Here is a 13,650-nt window from a genome sequence, read left to right as displayed (position 1 = left end):
GATGCCCTTGGGGATTGAATAGGCATTAGAGCATCCGCTGCACAGCACTTGCTAGCTCTGCTTTGTGAAAGGGGGCCATACAATTTTGGAAAAATACTAAACTCATTTGTTCTCCCAGTTTTGTTTTTGATTTTTAGTTAGATTTGACTAGTCAGGTTACATTATTTTTGTCTAATGATTTCTTATGTTTTTAAACTCTTGATGTAATTCTGCATTAAACCAGTTACCAGTTAATGGTGAATAGTGGCACATAAGGACATTGTATTGTATTACCCTAAAAGATTGAAACCCAGTATCTTAATAATGCCAACTGGAACAGCATCAAATTCCCATCAGGCTCATGAAATTTTAACAAATCCCTCAAATACTTGTGGCTGTCTCTAAGCAAAGCATTAAAAACTAAGCAAGGAATTTTAAATGAAATACTTTGCTCTTTTGATAACTAATACAGTTTAGCCATCAATGGCATTACATGATCCTGCATTTTCTTACCCAATAACAATCTTTTTCCTCTAAGCCAGGGATCTCAAAGTCCCTCCTTTAGGGCCACAATCCAGTCAAGTTTTCAGGCTTTCCCCAATGAATATGCACATAGATCTCATGCATATTCATTGGGGAAATTCTGAAAACCCGACCGGATTGCGGCCCTTAAGGAGGGACTTTGAGACCCCTGCTCTAAGCTGAATGGGGGTCCTTCACTTACAGTCCTGCCAGTAGGGGTGCGGTTTCATGATCACGTTTTCAATAGAGGATAGGTAAGCTCTGAAGGACTCCAGGGAACCTACCTGTCCCTAGCAACTGAACACACAATATTGAAGTACCATCCTCACTGGCACAGTGCAGTTGGAGGACTCCCACTTAGATTGGAGGCAAACAGTAGAGTTGTCCAGAAAAAACCTAAAGTTGTAAAAACTACAAATTGAATTTGATTATGCTTGATCAAAAAATATTTTTTAAAATTATCTCATCCTGGGATCGCTCAAAGCCATTGATTACATAAAACTCAGTTTTTCTTAAAATTTTCTTAACCTATGAAGCCATAATTTATGGTACGTTATTACACGTTAAGCCTACTTTAGATAAATATAAAAGCCGTCTTTTCTTGATAATGACAGGAGTAGCTATCCAAATGATAAGAACATAAGAATTTGCCTCCGCTGGGTCAGACCAGAGGTTCATCCCACCCAGTGGTCCGCTCCCGCAGCGGCCCCTCAGGCCTATCACCTGTGCAGTGGTCCCTGACTATTCCTATAACCTGGCTCAACTCCTACCTGTACCCCTCAATCCCATTATCCTCTAGGAACCTATCCAAACCTTCTTTGAAGCCCTGTAACGTGCTCTGGCCTATCACGGCCTCCGGAAGCGCATAACTGGAAGAGTCATGATAGAATCAATTACACATTTTGGTGGGCAAATATATGTACCACATATAAATATGAGAGAATGAATGCGGAATGTTTGGGGATCTTGAGATTTATTTAATAAAGTGTGGAGCCCATTTACTATATTTGTTACCTCACATTAATGGTTGTATATCTCCTTCTCTTAGACTTCCTTACACATCCAGGGTTGGGGGGGAAAGGAACTGGATTTTGAAGTTATACATTACTTAATTATAATAATATAATCACACAATATGTCTTATGGTATTAATAAGTGAGAGGGGGAGAAAATGTCTGTTTTTATGTATAACTTGTGTCATTAATAGAGCATTTTATGCTTTATTTTATGTTAAATTAATTGTATTGCACTTTCAAAGTTTGAAAATCAATAAAGATTTATAAAAAAATAATAATTTTCTATTTTTGCTTAATGGAGCAAATTACATGGTATTTTAGCTATAACTTTTATGTTTTCACACTCGGCAATGATACATTGATAAAAAGACATTTTATGCAAAAATATCTAGCAGTATTTTATTAAATGAACCTTCAATATCTGCACTTTATTATGAAAAGTAAAGTGCAATTATTGAAGATTTATTTACCCCACCCCACCCTTTTTTTTTTAAACTGTGAAAGTGGTTTTCAGCGCCTGCTGGTAAGCTGAATGTGCTGCTCTTGACACTCATAGAGTTCCTATGAGCATCAGGAGCAACGCAGAGCATTCAACGTGCCAGCCTATGCTAAAAACCACTTCTACAGTTTTGTGAAAGGGGATGGGTTAATAAAATACTGGATTTTTGCATAAAAAGTCTTTATCATTGCCGAGTGAGAAAAACATAAAAGTTATAGCTAAAATACCGAGAAATTTACTCCGTTAAGCAAAAATAGCAAATTTTAAGAAAAATGGAGCTTTATGTAATCAGTGGCTTTCAGCGACCCCAGGAAAAGCTTTAAAAATGTTTTTAAATTATCTTCTGGTCAAGCACAATCACATTCATGGGAAAAAACTTCAATTCACACTGTTTTTCCAACTTTAGGTTTTTCTGGACAACCCTAAGGGGAACAATGCTTATTTATAGCGTTTTAACCCAGTAGAAGCTGTTTAAGTTGCAGCTGGAGGAAATTACAAGGTTAAAACAAAATTGGTGAAGGAGGGATAAATTTAGTTGTACGACCTGTTTTTGTTTTTTTTCTGGGAATAGAAATAACCTCTCTGACATAGAAACTGAATGGAAAGGTTGATCTGAGAACAGGGAATATTCTGAAGAAGGTTAATGGTACAGCTGCATGAAGGTTAATAATGAAACAGCTCAGCTTATGCAGCAGGGTTGGACATTTTCTCTAGATGCCGATCAGGATGTCAGCGCTAAGAAAAAAACACAGCCGTGTCTGTCTATGGCATTGTTCCATCTTGGGTGACCTGATGACTCAATGTTGTAAATTAGTGCCAAGGATTTAGTAACAAAGTAATTTATTTTAGATATAGGCTAGTACAGTTAAAAGGTTGAGTTCTCAAGCTGGCTCATTTACAAGCCAAATTAGAAAGCTACGTACAAAGCTTAATGTGCATATTTGTGGGTGGATGAGAGGAAATAGGCTTGTTATTGTGTTTGACTTTGCTTGGACACCAGTGGAAGAAAGGAGCTTTGTTTTCAGACTCCTCCTGTAAGCTGTGCATTCTGCTCTTTGGAGAAGAGTGATAAGTTTTTGTACTTAAAAAAAAAAAATCAAGAAGTTAATTTAAGATTCTCTTGTTTTAAGATATGCTGAGTTTCCCTGCAGTTAAAATGAAAGAGGCCTAAAAGGCACAATAATAAGGGTGGAGTGAGGGGCCTAAACATCGTAGCCTTATTTTAAACCACTTTGAAGGCTATGTAGCAGAATTTAAGAAAGCATGGGATAAGCACAGATGATTTTTAATTACTAAAAATAGAACAGAATGTGCAGTCAACCTGGCTATACAGCAAAGCAAAGATAGGGCTCCTTTTGCTAAGCTGCGTTAGGGCTTTAACACGTGGAATAGCGCGTTCTACAATGCCGCGTGCTAGATGCTAACACCAGCATTGAGCTGGCGTTCTAGCCGTGTAGCACGGGGTTAGTGCTCGCTAATCTTCGTGCGCATCTTAGTAAAAGGAGCCCATAGTATACAGCTAAAAACATACATAAAAATAAGTCCATAAAATAGAACAAATAACAGCACAAAAAATTTAATTTGTACCTATTAAATGCTCAGTTTTACTAAGCTGCAGTACAGGTTTCTACTGCGGCCCAGAGCGCTAAATTCTCCAACACTGCTGCAAGGTTTTCTTTGTTTTGGGGGTTTTTTTCTAGTTTTTTATTAAAATTTGATTGTCACTCATCCAAATTCTAAGTGAGATACAAATTAAAATATATATAGGGAAAACAAAAACAAAATTATAATAAGATAAAATCAATGCCATTAACAGAGGTATTAAAAGGAGTTTAAAAGAAACAACATCAAATAAATGGCTAACTAATAGGCGACAATATTTGACAAACAAACATGAAACAAAAGGAAGCTCGGTTGGAACTACAAGTTGTATAGGAAAGAAAGCCAAATAAGTAAAAAACTAAAGGAAAGGGAACATTGATTGTTTCCTGGGGGGAATTTGAAAAATGATATGAACGATTAGATCTAATCTAATCTTTAGTCTGATATACCGGATCATTCCCAGAGGGACTCAAACCGGTTAACAGAACATTATCTTAAGACCATAGATAAACAGTCATAACAAAGGAAGAATCAATAAATATCAACAAGAGAGTTGTCAGCTAGGGAATTCTATTGATTATCAGTAAGATATTTTGTAAATAGATACGTTTTCAAGATTTTTCTAAAACAAGTCAGCGAAGAGAGAGTTCTAATAGCTGAAGGAAGCTCATTCCAAATTTTAACCTTAGTGAATGGCAAAGAATGTGAAAGCCTACCTAAAGTTTGAATCCCTTTAACAGCAGATCATATGTTGAAGGCTGCTTTGAATAGATGACTCTTCAGTAGGCCCTTGAAACGGTCAAGATTGCTCTCCTCCCTTAAGGAAGCTGGTAGGGTATTCCGGAGTTGTGCCACTACTGAAAAAATGTCATGCCTTTTTGTTCCTATTATTCAAAGGGAGGGGACTGTAAGCAATTTGTGGTCAGATGATCTAAGAGTCCGGGATGGCTTATATGGAATGAGATATTTATCAATGAATTGGGGTGATTTTGATTGAATAGTTTTAAATGCTCATAGGAATTCTGTGAGTGTCGGAGCAGCATCAGATCATTTAGCACTCCGGGCTATGGTAGAAACCTCTTCCGCGGCTTAGTAAAAGGAGGGGAGGGATTAATTACCACTAAAACTCTTTTAAAAAAAACCAAACCTAATCATTAAACAATGAACCTCCCTCAGAGTCTGCACAAATAACCATACTTTCAGTTTCTAGCATAGTGTCATGCTTTCCTGATTCAACAATTGAGTGTTGGACTAAAAGGGTGCATGGCAACGAATCTGGCCAGACTGGGAGTTCAAGTTCGCGGTCCCAGACGGGAGTTGCATTTGAAGGATAAACATGGAGCACTCCTTAGGATGGACCCGGGAATTTTAAGAGCTTTCTTCGATTTCTATGCCCAACTATATACTGCTCTTGCACAGTTGGGTTAAGATGGCAATTTATACCTATCTAATATAACCCTACCAGTTCGCACTGACAATCAAAAACTGCTTCTAAATGCCCCCGTTTCAGAAGATGAGGTCTATTCCAATATTGGACTTAGTGAGTTGGGCAGGTCTCTTGGAACCAACAGCCTCACAGCAGAATTTTATAAACTCCTCCAATCTGATATTTCAGGCTGCCTTGCGGTGGTATTTAATTCCTTTGTCAAATGGGGAGTAGTTGCCAGACTCGTTGCGGAAAGCCCTAATTATTGTCCTTTTGAAGCCCAGAAGGGACCCCCAGTTGGCAGATTCATACAAACCTATCTCTCTGATTGTCTATGAGGCCAAATTGGTCGCGAAAATCCTAGCAAATAGGATGGCCCGGGTTCTACCTGATCTTGTGCCTCAGCCCCAAATGGGTTTTGTCCAAGGCCGTACAATTACCAAGAACATTAGACAAATCTTACTGTCTTTAGATAAGGTCAAACTAGAATCCATGCCATCCTTATTAATTAGTTTTGACGCCAAAAAGACATTTGACAGTCAACTGGTCCTTTATGTTTGCTGCGCTGCAAGCCTATGGTTTTTCAGGACCTTTCATGTCAGGCATTCGCACTCTATACCACAATCCCTTAGTGAAGATCGGGGTGAACGGTTGCGAATCTGAGTCATTCCTTGTATCACGGGGAGCACACTGTCCCCTCTTCTTTTTGTTTCTAGTACTAGATCCCCTTATAAGGGATATAATGGATAACCAGATTATTGCAGGGGTCTCTGTTGGGTCAGAAACAGTCAAGCTTTCCACATTGTGGACAATACATAAGTACATATTACTTTACTTGAAATATCTTTGCCAGCATTACTGGAGATCCTTGCCGAATTTGGAAATTTCTCTGGGCTCAAACTCAATATTGCCAAATCAGAATACTTGGTAACACTCCCCGGGTAGACTTTGAGGGACCCGTTTATATGTCCATTAAGGAGAGCTCAACACTGCTTTAAATATCTGAACATCTATTTGGGATTGGACCTTTCCAGCCTATGAGTCAAATGTCTCATTTGCTACCTAGTACTAAATCTTACTTTAAACAATGGATGTCCCTTCTTCTGTCCCTTTTAGAACATATAACCTAATATAGTGTTTTTCAACCTTTTGACATCTATGGACCGGCGGAAATAAAATAATTATTTTGTGGACCTGCAGTTGAAGAACACTAAGTCGTGGCCATCTCTATCCAATCTCTGCCCCAAACCCCGCCCCCATAATAGTACTAATTGTAACACCATTTTTCCATTCATTTTTCATATACATACACACACAATATAATCGTATTAACAATACATAATGGTTAACCACAAAATTAAAATAAACAAAGCACACTGTATGTTTTTCAACATTCCTGCCAGAAAACAGATAATCCCATGCAAAAAACTCAAAGTACTAATATTCACAAACAAACCCTAAGATGCAAGACTCTACAAGCAAATGGCTGGAGAACAGAAGGCAGAGAGTGGGCATAAATGAGACGTTCTCAGACTGGGAGAATGTGACTAGCAGTGTGCCCACAGGGCTCGGTACTTGGGCCCATTTTATTTAATATTTTCATCAATGACCTAGAGGATGGAACATCCAGTGAGATCATCAAGTTTGCAGATGACACAAAGCTATGCCGGGCAATCAAATCGCAGAAGGACAGTGAGGAACTCCAGAGCGATTTGAGCCGATTGGAGAATTGGACAGATAAATGGCAGATGAAGTTTAATGTGGAAAAATGCAAAGTGATGCACTTAGGCAGAAAAAATAAGGAACACAAGTATAGTATGTCAGGTGCAACTCTGGAAAAAACCGAACAGGAAAGGGACCTGAGCGTATTAATCGATAGGACCCTGAAGCCGTCAGCACAATGCACGGCGGCAGCAAAGAACACGAATAGAATGCTAGGCATGATAAAGAAGGGAATCGCGAGTAGATCGGAGAAAGTAATAATGCCGCTTTATAGAGCGATGGTCAGACCACACTTGGAATACTGCATCCAACATTTGTCTCCATACCTAAAGAAGGATATAAAAATGCAAGAGGGTGCAAAGACGAGCAACGAAGTTAATAAAGGGCATGGAGAACTTGGAATACGAGGAATGACTTAAGAGACTGGGATTGTTCTCCCTTGAGAAGAGGAGACTGCGAAGGGATATGATCGAGACTTTCAAAATACTGAAAGGAATTGACAAAATAGAGCAGGGAAAAAATTATTTACAATGTCCAATGTGTCACGGACAAGAGGACATGGACTGAAGCTAAGGGGGGACAAGTTCAGGAAAAATATCAGGAAGTTCTGCTTCACACGAGTGGTGGACACCTGGAATGCTCTCCCAGAAGAGGTAATTATGGAATCCACCGTTCTAGGATTTAAGGGTAAGTTAGATGTACATCTCCTTATGAGTCTCTGAGAAAATGGCTATCTTCTTATATTAGTTTACCGGGCTCAAATCTCTAAATGTACTATAATCATATAAAGAAACCGGTATGGAGTATTTTCAAATCGTTTCAATGAATTATGAGTATGCCTCAGCCCCACCACTCCACCGCTGTGCTAGCTCTTAACTGTGGCGAGATTTATGTGGCACTTCATCATTGGCTGCTCATAGTCATTTTAAATCTGCTAGTCTTGTTTTTTAATTCTTTTTTTGTATCTTTTTTATGTGTACCTATAAAACCATCTTAGCTGTAAGAATCAAATGTACTTAATTGTACTTAGCTTTAAGTAGCATAGCTTTAAGTAGCGTTGGCTGGATTTAGCTATGCTACTTAAAGCTAAGTACTATTAAGTACATTTGATTCTTACAGCTAAGATGGTTTTATAGGTACACATAAAAAAGATACAAAAAAAGAATTAAAAAACAAGACTAGCAGATTTAAAATGACTATGAGCAGCCAATGATGAAGTGCCACATAAATCTCGCCGCAGTTAAGAGCTAGCACAGCGGTGGAGTGGTGGGGCTGAGGCATACTCATAATTCATTGAAACGATTTGAAAATACTCCATACCGGTTTCTTTATATGATTATAGTACATCTCCTTATGAGTGGCATAAAGTGACATAGGTAAGGGTAAGCTAGATGCACATTTCCTTATGAGAAGCTTAGAGTGATATGGGGACTAAAACTATGCCAGGATACATCTGGCGGGGCCTCCGCATGTATGGATCGCCAGACTTGATGGACCTAGGGTCTGTTCCGGGGATGGCACTTCTTATGTTCAGTACAACCCCAGGGGAAAAGAAACAAATGCATTTCTTCCTGAACAGACAAATCAATCACTAAATTTAAAAAAACAGACAAATCAACCACTAAATTAAAAAAAATAAAAGCATTCCCCCTACCGTTATTGTCTCTCTCCCTCCATGTGCCTTGCCTTCTGGCCTGCCCCCCGGTGTTATCTTCGGGCTGGTCCACGGTGCGATCATTGCGGCGTCTTCGGGCCGGCTCCCCGAGTGCTGCAGTGCACAAAGCTGTGGGGCGCGCATCCCGTGCCTCATATGGAAGCCTTCCTTCTGATGTTGCGACGTCAGAGAGAAGGCTTACGGTTCAGGGGCATGACGTGTGTAGCAGCCTTTTCCCACGGCTTTGTGCACTGCAGCACTCAGGGAGCCGGCCCAAAGACGCCGTGTTGATCGCACCAGCAGCTGCAGAACACTGTCTTGGGTCCGATGCAGGTGCCAGCCCAGTGGACCGGCAGAAAATTTCTGCGGACCGGCACCGGTCCACGGACCAGCAGTTGAAGAACACTGACCTAATATACTACGGTAGTTTTCCCCAAATGGCTATATTTTCTACACACTCTTCCTTTATATTTGAAAGCTAAATATTTCAAAAAGTTAAATGTCTTATTACCCACTTTTGCTGGGAAGGGAGGAAGGCTAAACTGAGGCTGAACATTTTTATGGATAGCTGGAGAAGAGGGGGTATGGGGCTTCCAAACCTTAAGCTTTACAATAAGGTCTGCCTCCTACGTAATTTTGGGGATTGGTTGAATCATACTACATATTTCTCCCCTTTGGAGATGGAGGCCTCTTGGTGTGCACCTTTTGCGTTATCAAAAGTGTTGCATGCCTCCCCAGATTCTCTCCCTCCTCAGGTTGCTTCCTCTCTGATTTTCAAGGCTGCGTAGAGTCTATGGAAAGATTTAGCAAAATTGGGACACTTTGACCCTCACAACAGCTGCCTTCTTCCTATATGAGGAAATGAGGATATTTTGCCAGGAAAGGAAAACCTTAGTTTTCGCACTTGGGGCTCCATGGACCTCACATCTACGACATGTCCTTACAGAGGACAGACGTCAATGACCTTTGGCCACCTTGAGGGGCCATGAGGCTTCCTGGTCCAATAGTTTTGCTTACCAACAATTGAGCTGTTATGTAAATTCCCTGCCGGCAGACTCTTTGGGCTAGATTCACAAAGCAAACCGATCATGTACCGATCGGTTTGCGACCCCTTTGTGACCAGATTTCCCTCCTTCACTATTCACTAACCTCTCCTGCGATCCGCTTCGAATCCATGCATGCAAATGAGGAGAAATGCATGCAAAGTGGACAGGGATTCTATTCACCAACAAATTTTTTAAACCGACTGGGCTGGCCGATCAACCCAAGAAGCAACTGCTGGGGACCAGTCGAAAACGTCTTTCCGACTCTCCAGCTCCATAGAAGCTCTGCTCTCTGCTACCCTGAATCTCTCCTACCTGCCGCCCCGATGCTCTTCTCCAAATCTCTCCTGCCTGCTCTGCTGCATCGCCGCCCTGCTCTGCCCAGATCTCTCCTGCTTGCTCGCCCTGAATTGCCGCCCTGCTTGTCCCCGGTTTTCTCCTGCCTGCCGCCCCAAATCTCTCCTGCCCTTCCCCGGACTGCGAGCCCATGGTTTTAACCTGCGGATTTAAGTGAGTTAAAACTATGGGCTCGCTGGGCAAAAAAGTCAAAAAAAATTAAAAAAAAATTTTTTTTTAAGTCATGGCTCAGACAGGCCTAAACGCATGTGCATCCCTTTGAATGCACCACCTCAGCTAAGTATTAGCTTTATAATAAGATTATTGGCAAAAGAGTCAGAGCAAAGTTATTTCTTCACAATAGATTATAAGTGGCCCGGTGAGGATATAATGTGTAAATCCAACCACTTTTGAAACTAAAATGGAGTGGATGGTGACATTTCTGAGGGTCTGAAGACTAATTTATTTGAATGGATTCACTGGTGTTGGTTTACAGTATACCATCTCCTTTGTGTATTGAACTGATATTATCCTCTCAAAAACATTTATTTACTATCCTTCCATCAACATATTTTAAGACATACATATCACAACACAGATTGATGTTGATTTGGGGGGGGCTTCTCTACAGACTTGTGTAGGCGCTGTTGGAGAAGTTCTAACTCCTTCATACATGGGCTGTAGGAATGCACTGCAATACAAGCTTTTTGGAGAGCTGCTATTAATTATTTGGAGCGCATCTTATGGCACCCCCTTCACTTCACATGGAGGTTGGGGGGGGGCATTTTGCCGGGACAGGTCACATGTTTGGGAATGCAGGGTAATGGTCCAAAACTTTGGGTACTGAAGGCATGTGTGGTGGGTAAGAAGAGTATTCTACACTACTGGATACAGAATATTTCACCTTCATTTTGGCATTGGCATAACAAATTTTACAACTCTTACTGCTGGAACTTAGGGTATTGCACCTTACCTTCAAATGTAAGGACCAATTTCTAACCATTTGAGGCCCCTACATACATTCCTTGTCACCGCAAATCCATAGTTTTCTTTTAAATCAACTTGATGATACGATCTCACACAACTGAATACAGTAGGAACATTTAGATATGGAGGGTGCACTTGCAGGTTTACCATCATTCATTTGTTAAAAGGTTTTGGCTGTTAGGGTATTTTTGGGGAGAGGGGTAGGGTGGTATGTTATAGTGGGTTCTCACACTCTAGATTCTTACCAGGGGTTTAAGAGTTTAGTCTCTGGGATAGGGCTGAAGACTTTTATATTTATAAACTGTTATATTTATTTGGAGTGTTGCTTGCCTTATAATCTTTGTCTTTGGTATAGAGGGGATGGGTGGATGGGGGGGGAGGGGGGAGAGAAGATCCTTAGGGTTCCATGGACTATAATGGAACTGATATGTGTTTATCTATGGAAAGGTTGGGTGAGTAATTGGAGGGAGTTGGTGTGGGAGTGGGGAGGCTGGGGGAATAATACACAAAATAATCGCTGGTGGCCTAATCATTGAGAGTAGCTGTTCCACTATTTGTTCATCTGCTGTTGATGTACTACCATATTTGCTTTGTAGTTCACTTGTCACCAATAAAACAGATTTAAACTAAAATATATCCTTGAAGTGTTGTAGTATTAATGTTAGTGTTAATTTACAATGTTTAATACTCGGCCTAAATAAGCAGGTCAAGGCAGTTTCCAAAATTAGTACTATGTGTAAGCTTGAAATCTGTTGGTGGCTCTTAAAGCTTTCTTCTAGTCACACTGCGGCCCTTTACATGAAAAAGGTTGGAGATCACTGCCATAGAGGGTACCAAGCCTGCCTCAAGCTGAAGCAGGCATAGCCTGAGGATGGGCTTTGGGGATCCCTTTCCTATTTTGCGTCTCAGCCTCTGTATGCCTAACACCAGTCCCACTTTTTTTTAATTGCAGATGGAAGTCACGTAAACAGAGTTTACTAACTAGCTGTTTACTCGTAAAAAAAAACTCATGTAAATAAAATGCTGTGTTGATTTAAAACTTAGCTGTAGTCTGGTGGAGAAATTGTCATTGTTTTTAATGTTAATTTCTTCTACAGGATGACTTGCTTTCGTTAAAAGTTGTTAGTGTGCTACACCATCTTAGTATCAAACGAGCCATTCAAGTCTTAAGAATAAACAACTTTGAGCCAAACTGCCTGCGCAGGAGACCATCTGATGAGGTGCAGTTAATTTTGTTTTTTACAATTATAAAAGTTGTATACTCTCAATTGTTTGCTCTCTTATTTTGGAAAATATTCATCTGAAAACTTGAAATATATTCTTGGCATTATATAGCCCTTAGTATCTGGGATCATGGTAGAGTTAGGAATACACTTCTCCCTCCATATTCGCTGTGATAAGGGATTAACAGAACCGCAAATACTGAAAAACCGCAAATAATTTTTTTATATGTTATTTGCTGTTTTCTATTAAAAACCATCATGAATATGGTGAAACCGCGAATAACATGGTGGGAGACCTGGCCTGTTCCTGAAGGAGAGTCAAAACATGGTGAACAAAGTGCTAGGAATCAGCGATTTTCTCTGTAAACGCTTGGAATCAGCGATTTCTCTATGCAAGGGGAGGAGCCAGAATACTAAAAACCATGAATAATCGAAACTGCGAATGCTGACACCGCGAATATGGAGGGAGAAGTATATGTGATTTATATAGGATAGAAGCTACAAAAGTAAGAGTTAAACAGTTGCAGATATCTGTGTGGTCTGCAGGTGGCTGCACTGGACTTTAGTGTTAGAGATATTCTGCAGCTTTTTGCTGGTCACCATTGGCTTCTCTACCCTGGGCAGGTGCTAGGGCAGGCCACACAGAGGCCAGGTCTCTCTCTCTCTCTCTGTCTCTCTCTCTCTGTGTCTCTCTCTCTCTCTCTGTCTCTCTCTCTCTCTCTGTGTCTCTGTCTGTCTCTCTCTCTCTCTGTGTCTCTGTCTGTCTGTCTGTCTCTCTCTCTCTGTCTTATTTTAATTTATAAAAATGTTTTTCAGTACTTTCTCTTTCTCTTTTCCCATCATTTTACTACAACCTCGTCCACACCTCTCGTGTGTGTTTTTCTCCCCTCACAGTATCATACCTCTTTCTGTTGTTCCTGTTTCCATTCCACCTGCCGTGTTTCTTCCCAACCTATCATATGCCATATTGTTTAAGACCAATGTCCATCTAGCCCAGTATCCTTCTCCCCCTCATTTAAACAAGTTGCCCCAGAAGTTTTGTGATTTAGGGCATGCATAAACGGCGTATCACAATTGTAAGGGGGTGCACACATGGGTGGGATATGCTCTCTCTCCTATTTACACTCAAATTATAGTATTCTATATGTTGTGTACACCCATTTACGTCTGCCTTTGTCCTGGCATAAGCAGGTGCACTAATGTGGGATTATATTATATTCTCTAATGAAATTTGGGAACCCAAATGCCATTTTAGTGTAGGCCTTCCCCATGTTGCAACGGGGCATCCCTTTATGGAATTGTCTCCATAGGCTCTTGTTACAGAGGCTGAAAGAAAATTCTGTCTGAAGAAAGAGTCACTAGTTTGACTTTGCTTTCCAGAATAATGTGACACCATTAGAGGCCGCACAGTGGACCAATCACAGAGTGATGGAGTGGTTGCGCTCAGTTGACCTGGCGGAGTATGCTCCTAATTTGAGAGGCAGTGGTGTTCATGGCGGGTTAATGGTAAGACTGATTTGTTCTAATTTGCAGTTTAAAATAAAAACAGTACAGCTCTGGCTATAATAGAATTAAAACTTCCAATTATTTGCTGTACGTAGGCCTCTCTTCTGAAAAAAAAAATTGACTGGTGATGGTTTT

The 13,650-nt window shown here is 40.5% G+C and overlaps 1 protein-coding gene across 26 annotated transcripts in view; it reads left to right on the top strand.

Moving 5' to 3' along the window:
- PPFIBP1 (PPFIA binding protein 1) overlaps window positions 1–13,650 on the top strand; it is a 324,575-nt gene that overhangs the window by 296,774 nt on the left and 14,151 nt on the right. For 25 of the 26 annotated variants that reach the window (XM_033952602.1, XM_033952606.1, XM_033952600.1 and 22 more), the window contains 2 exons: window positions 11,884–12,006; window positions 13,390–13,515. In XM_033952602.1, the coding sequence (XP_033808493.1) occupies window positions 11,884–12,006; window positions 13,390–13,515 (249 nt within the window). Of the gene's footprint in view, window positions 1–11,883; window positions 12,008–13,389; window positions 13,516–13,650 lie in introns of those variants that run through there. The other variant, XM_033952611.1, reaches the window with a different exon arrangement.

The sequence above is a fragment of the Geotrypetes seraphini genome, chromosome 7 (assembly GCF_902459505.1).
Source record: "Geotrypetes seraphini chromosome 7, aGeoSer1.1, whole genome shotgun sequence".
In the NCBI taxonomy this organism is placed as follows: domain Eukaryota; kingdom Metazoa; phylum Chordata; class Amphibia; order Gymnophiona; family Dermophiidae; genus Geotrypetes; species Geotrypetes seraphini.
The sequence above is the reverse complement of the archived record's forward strand: the minus strand, read 5'-3'. Positions and strand labels throughout refer to the sequence as shown.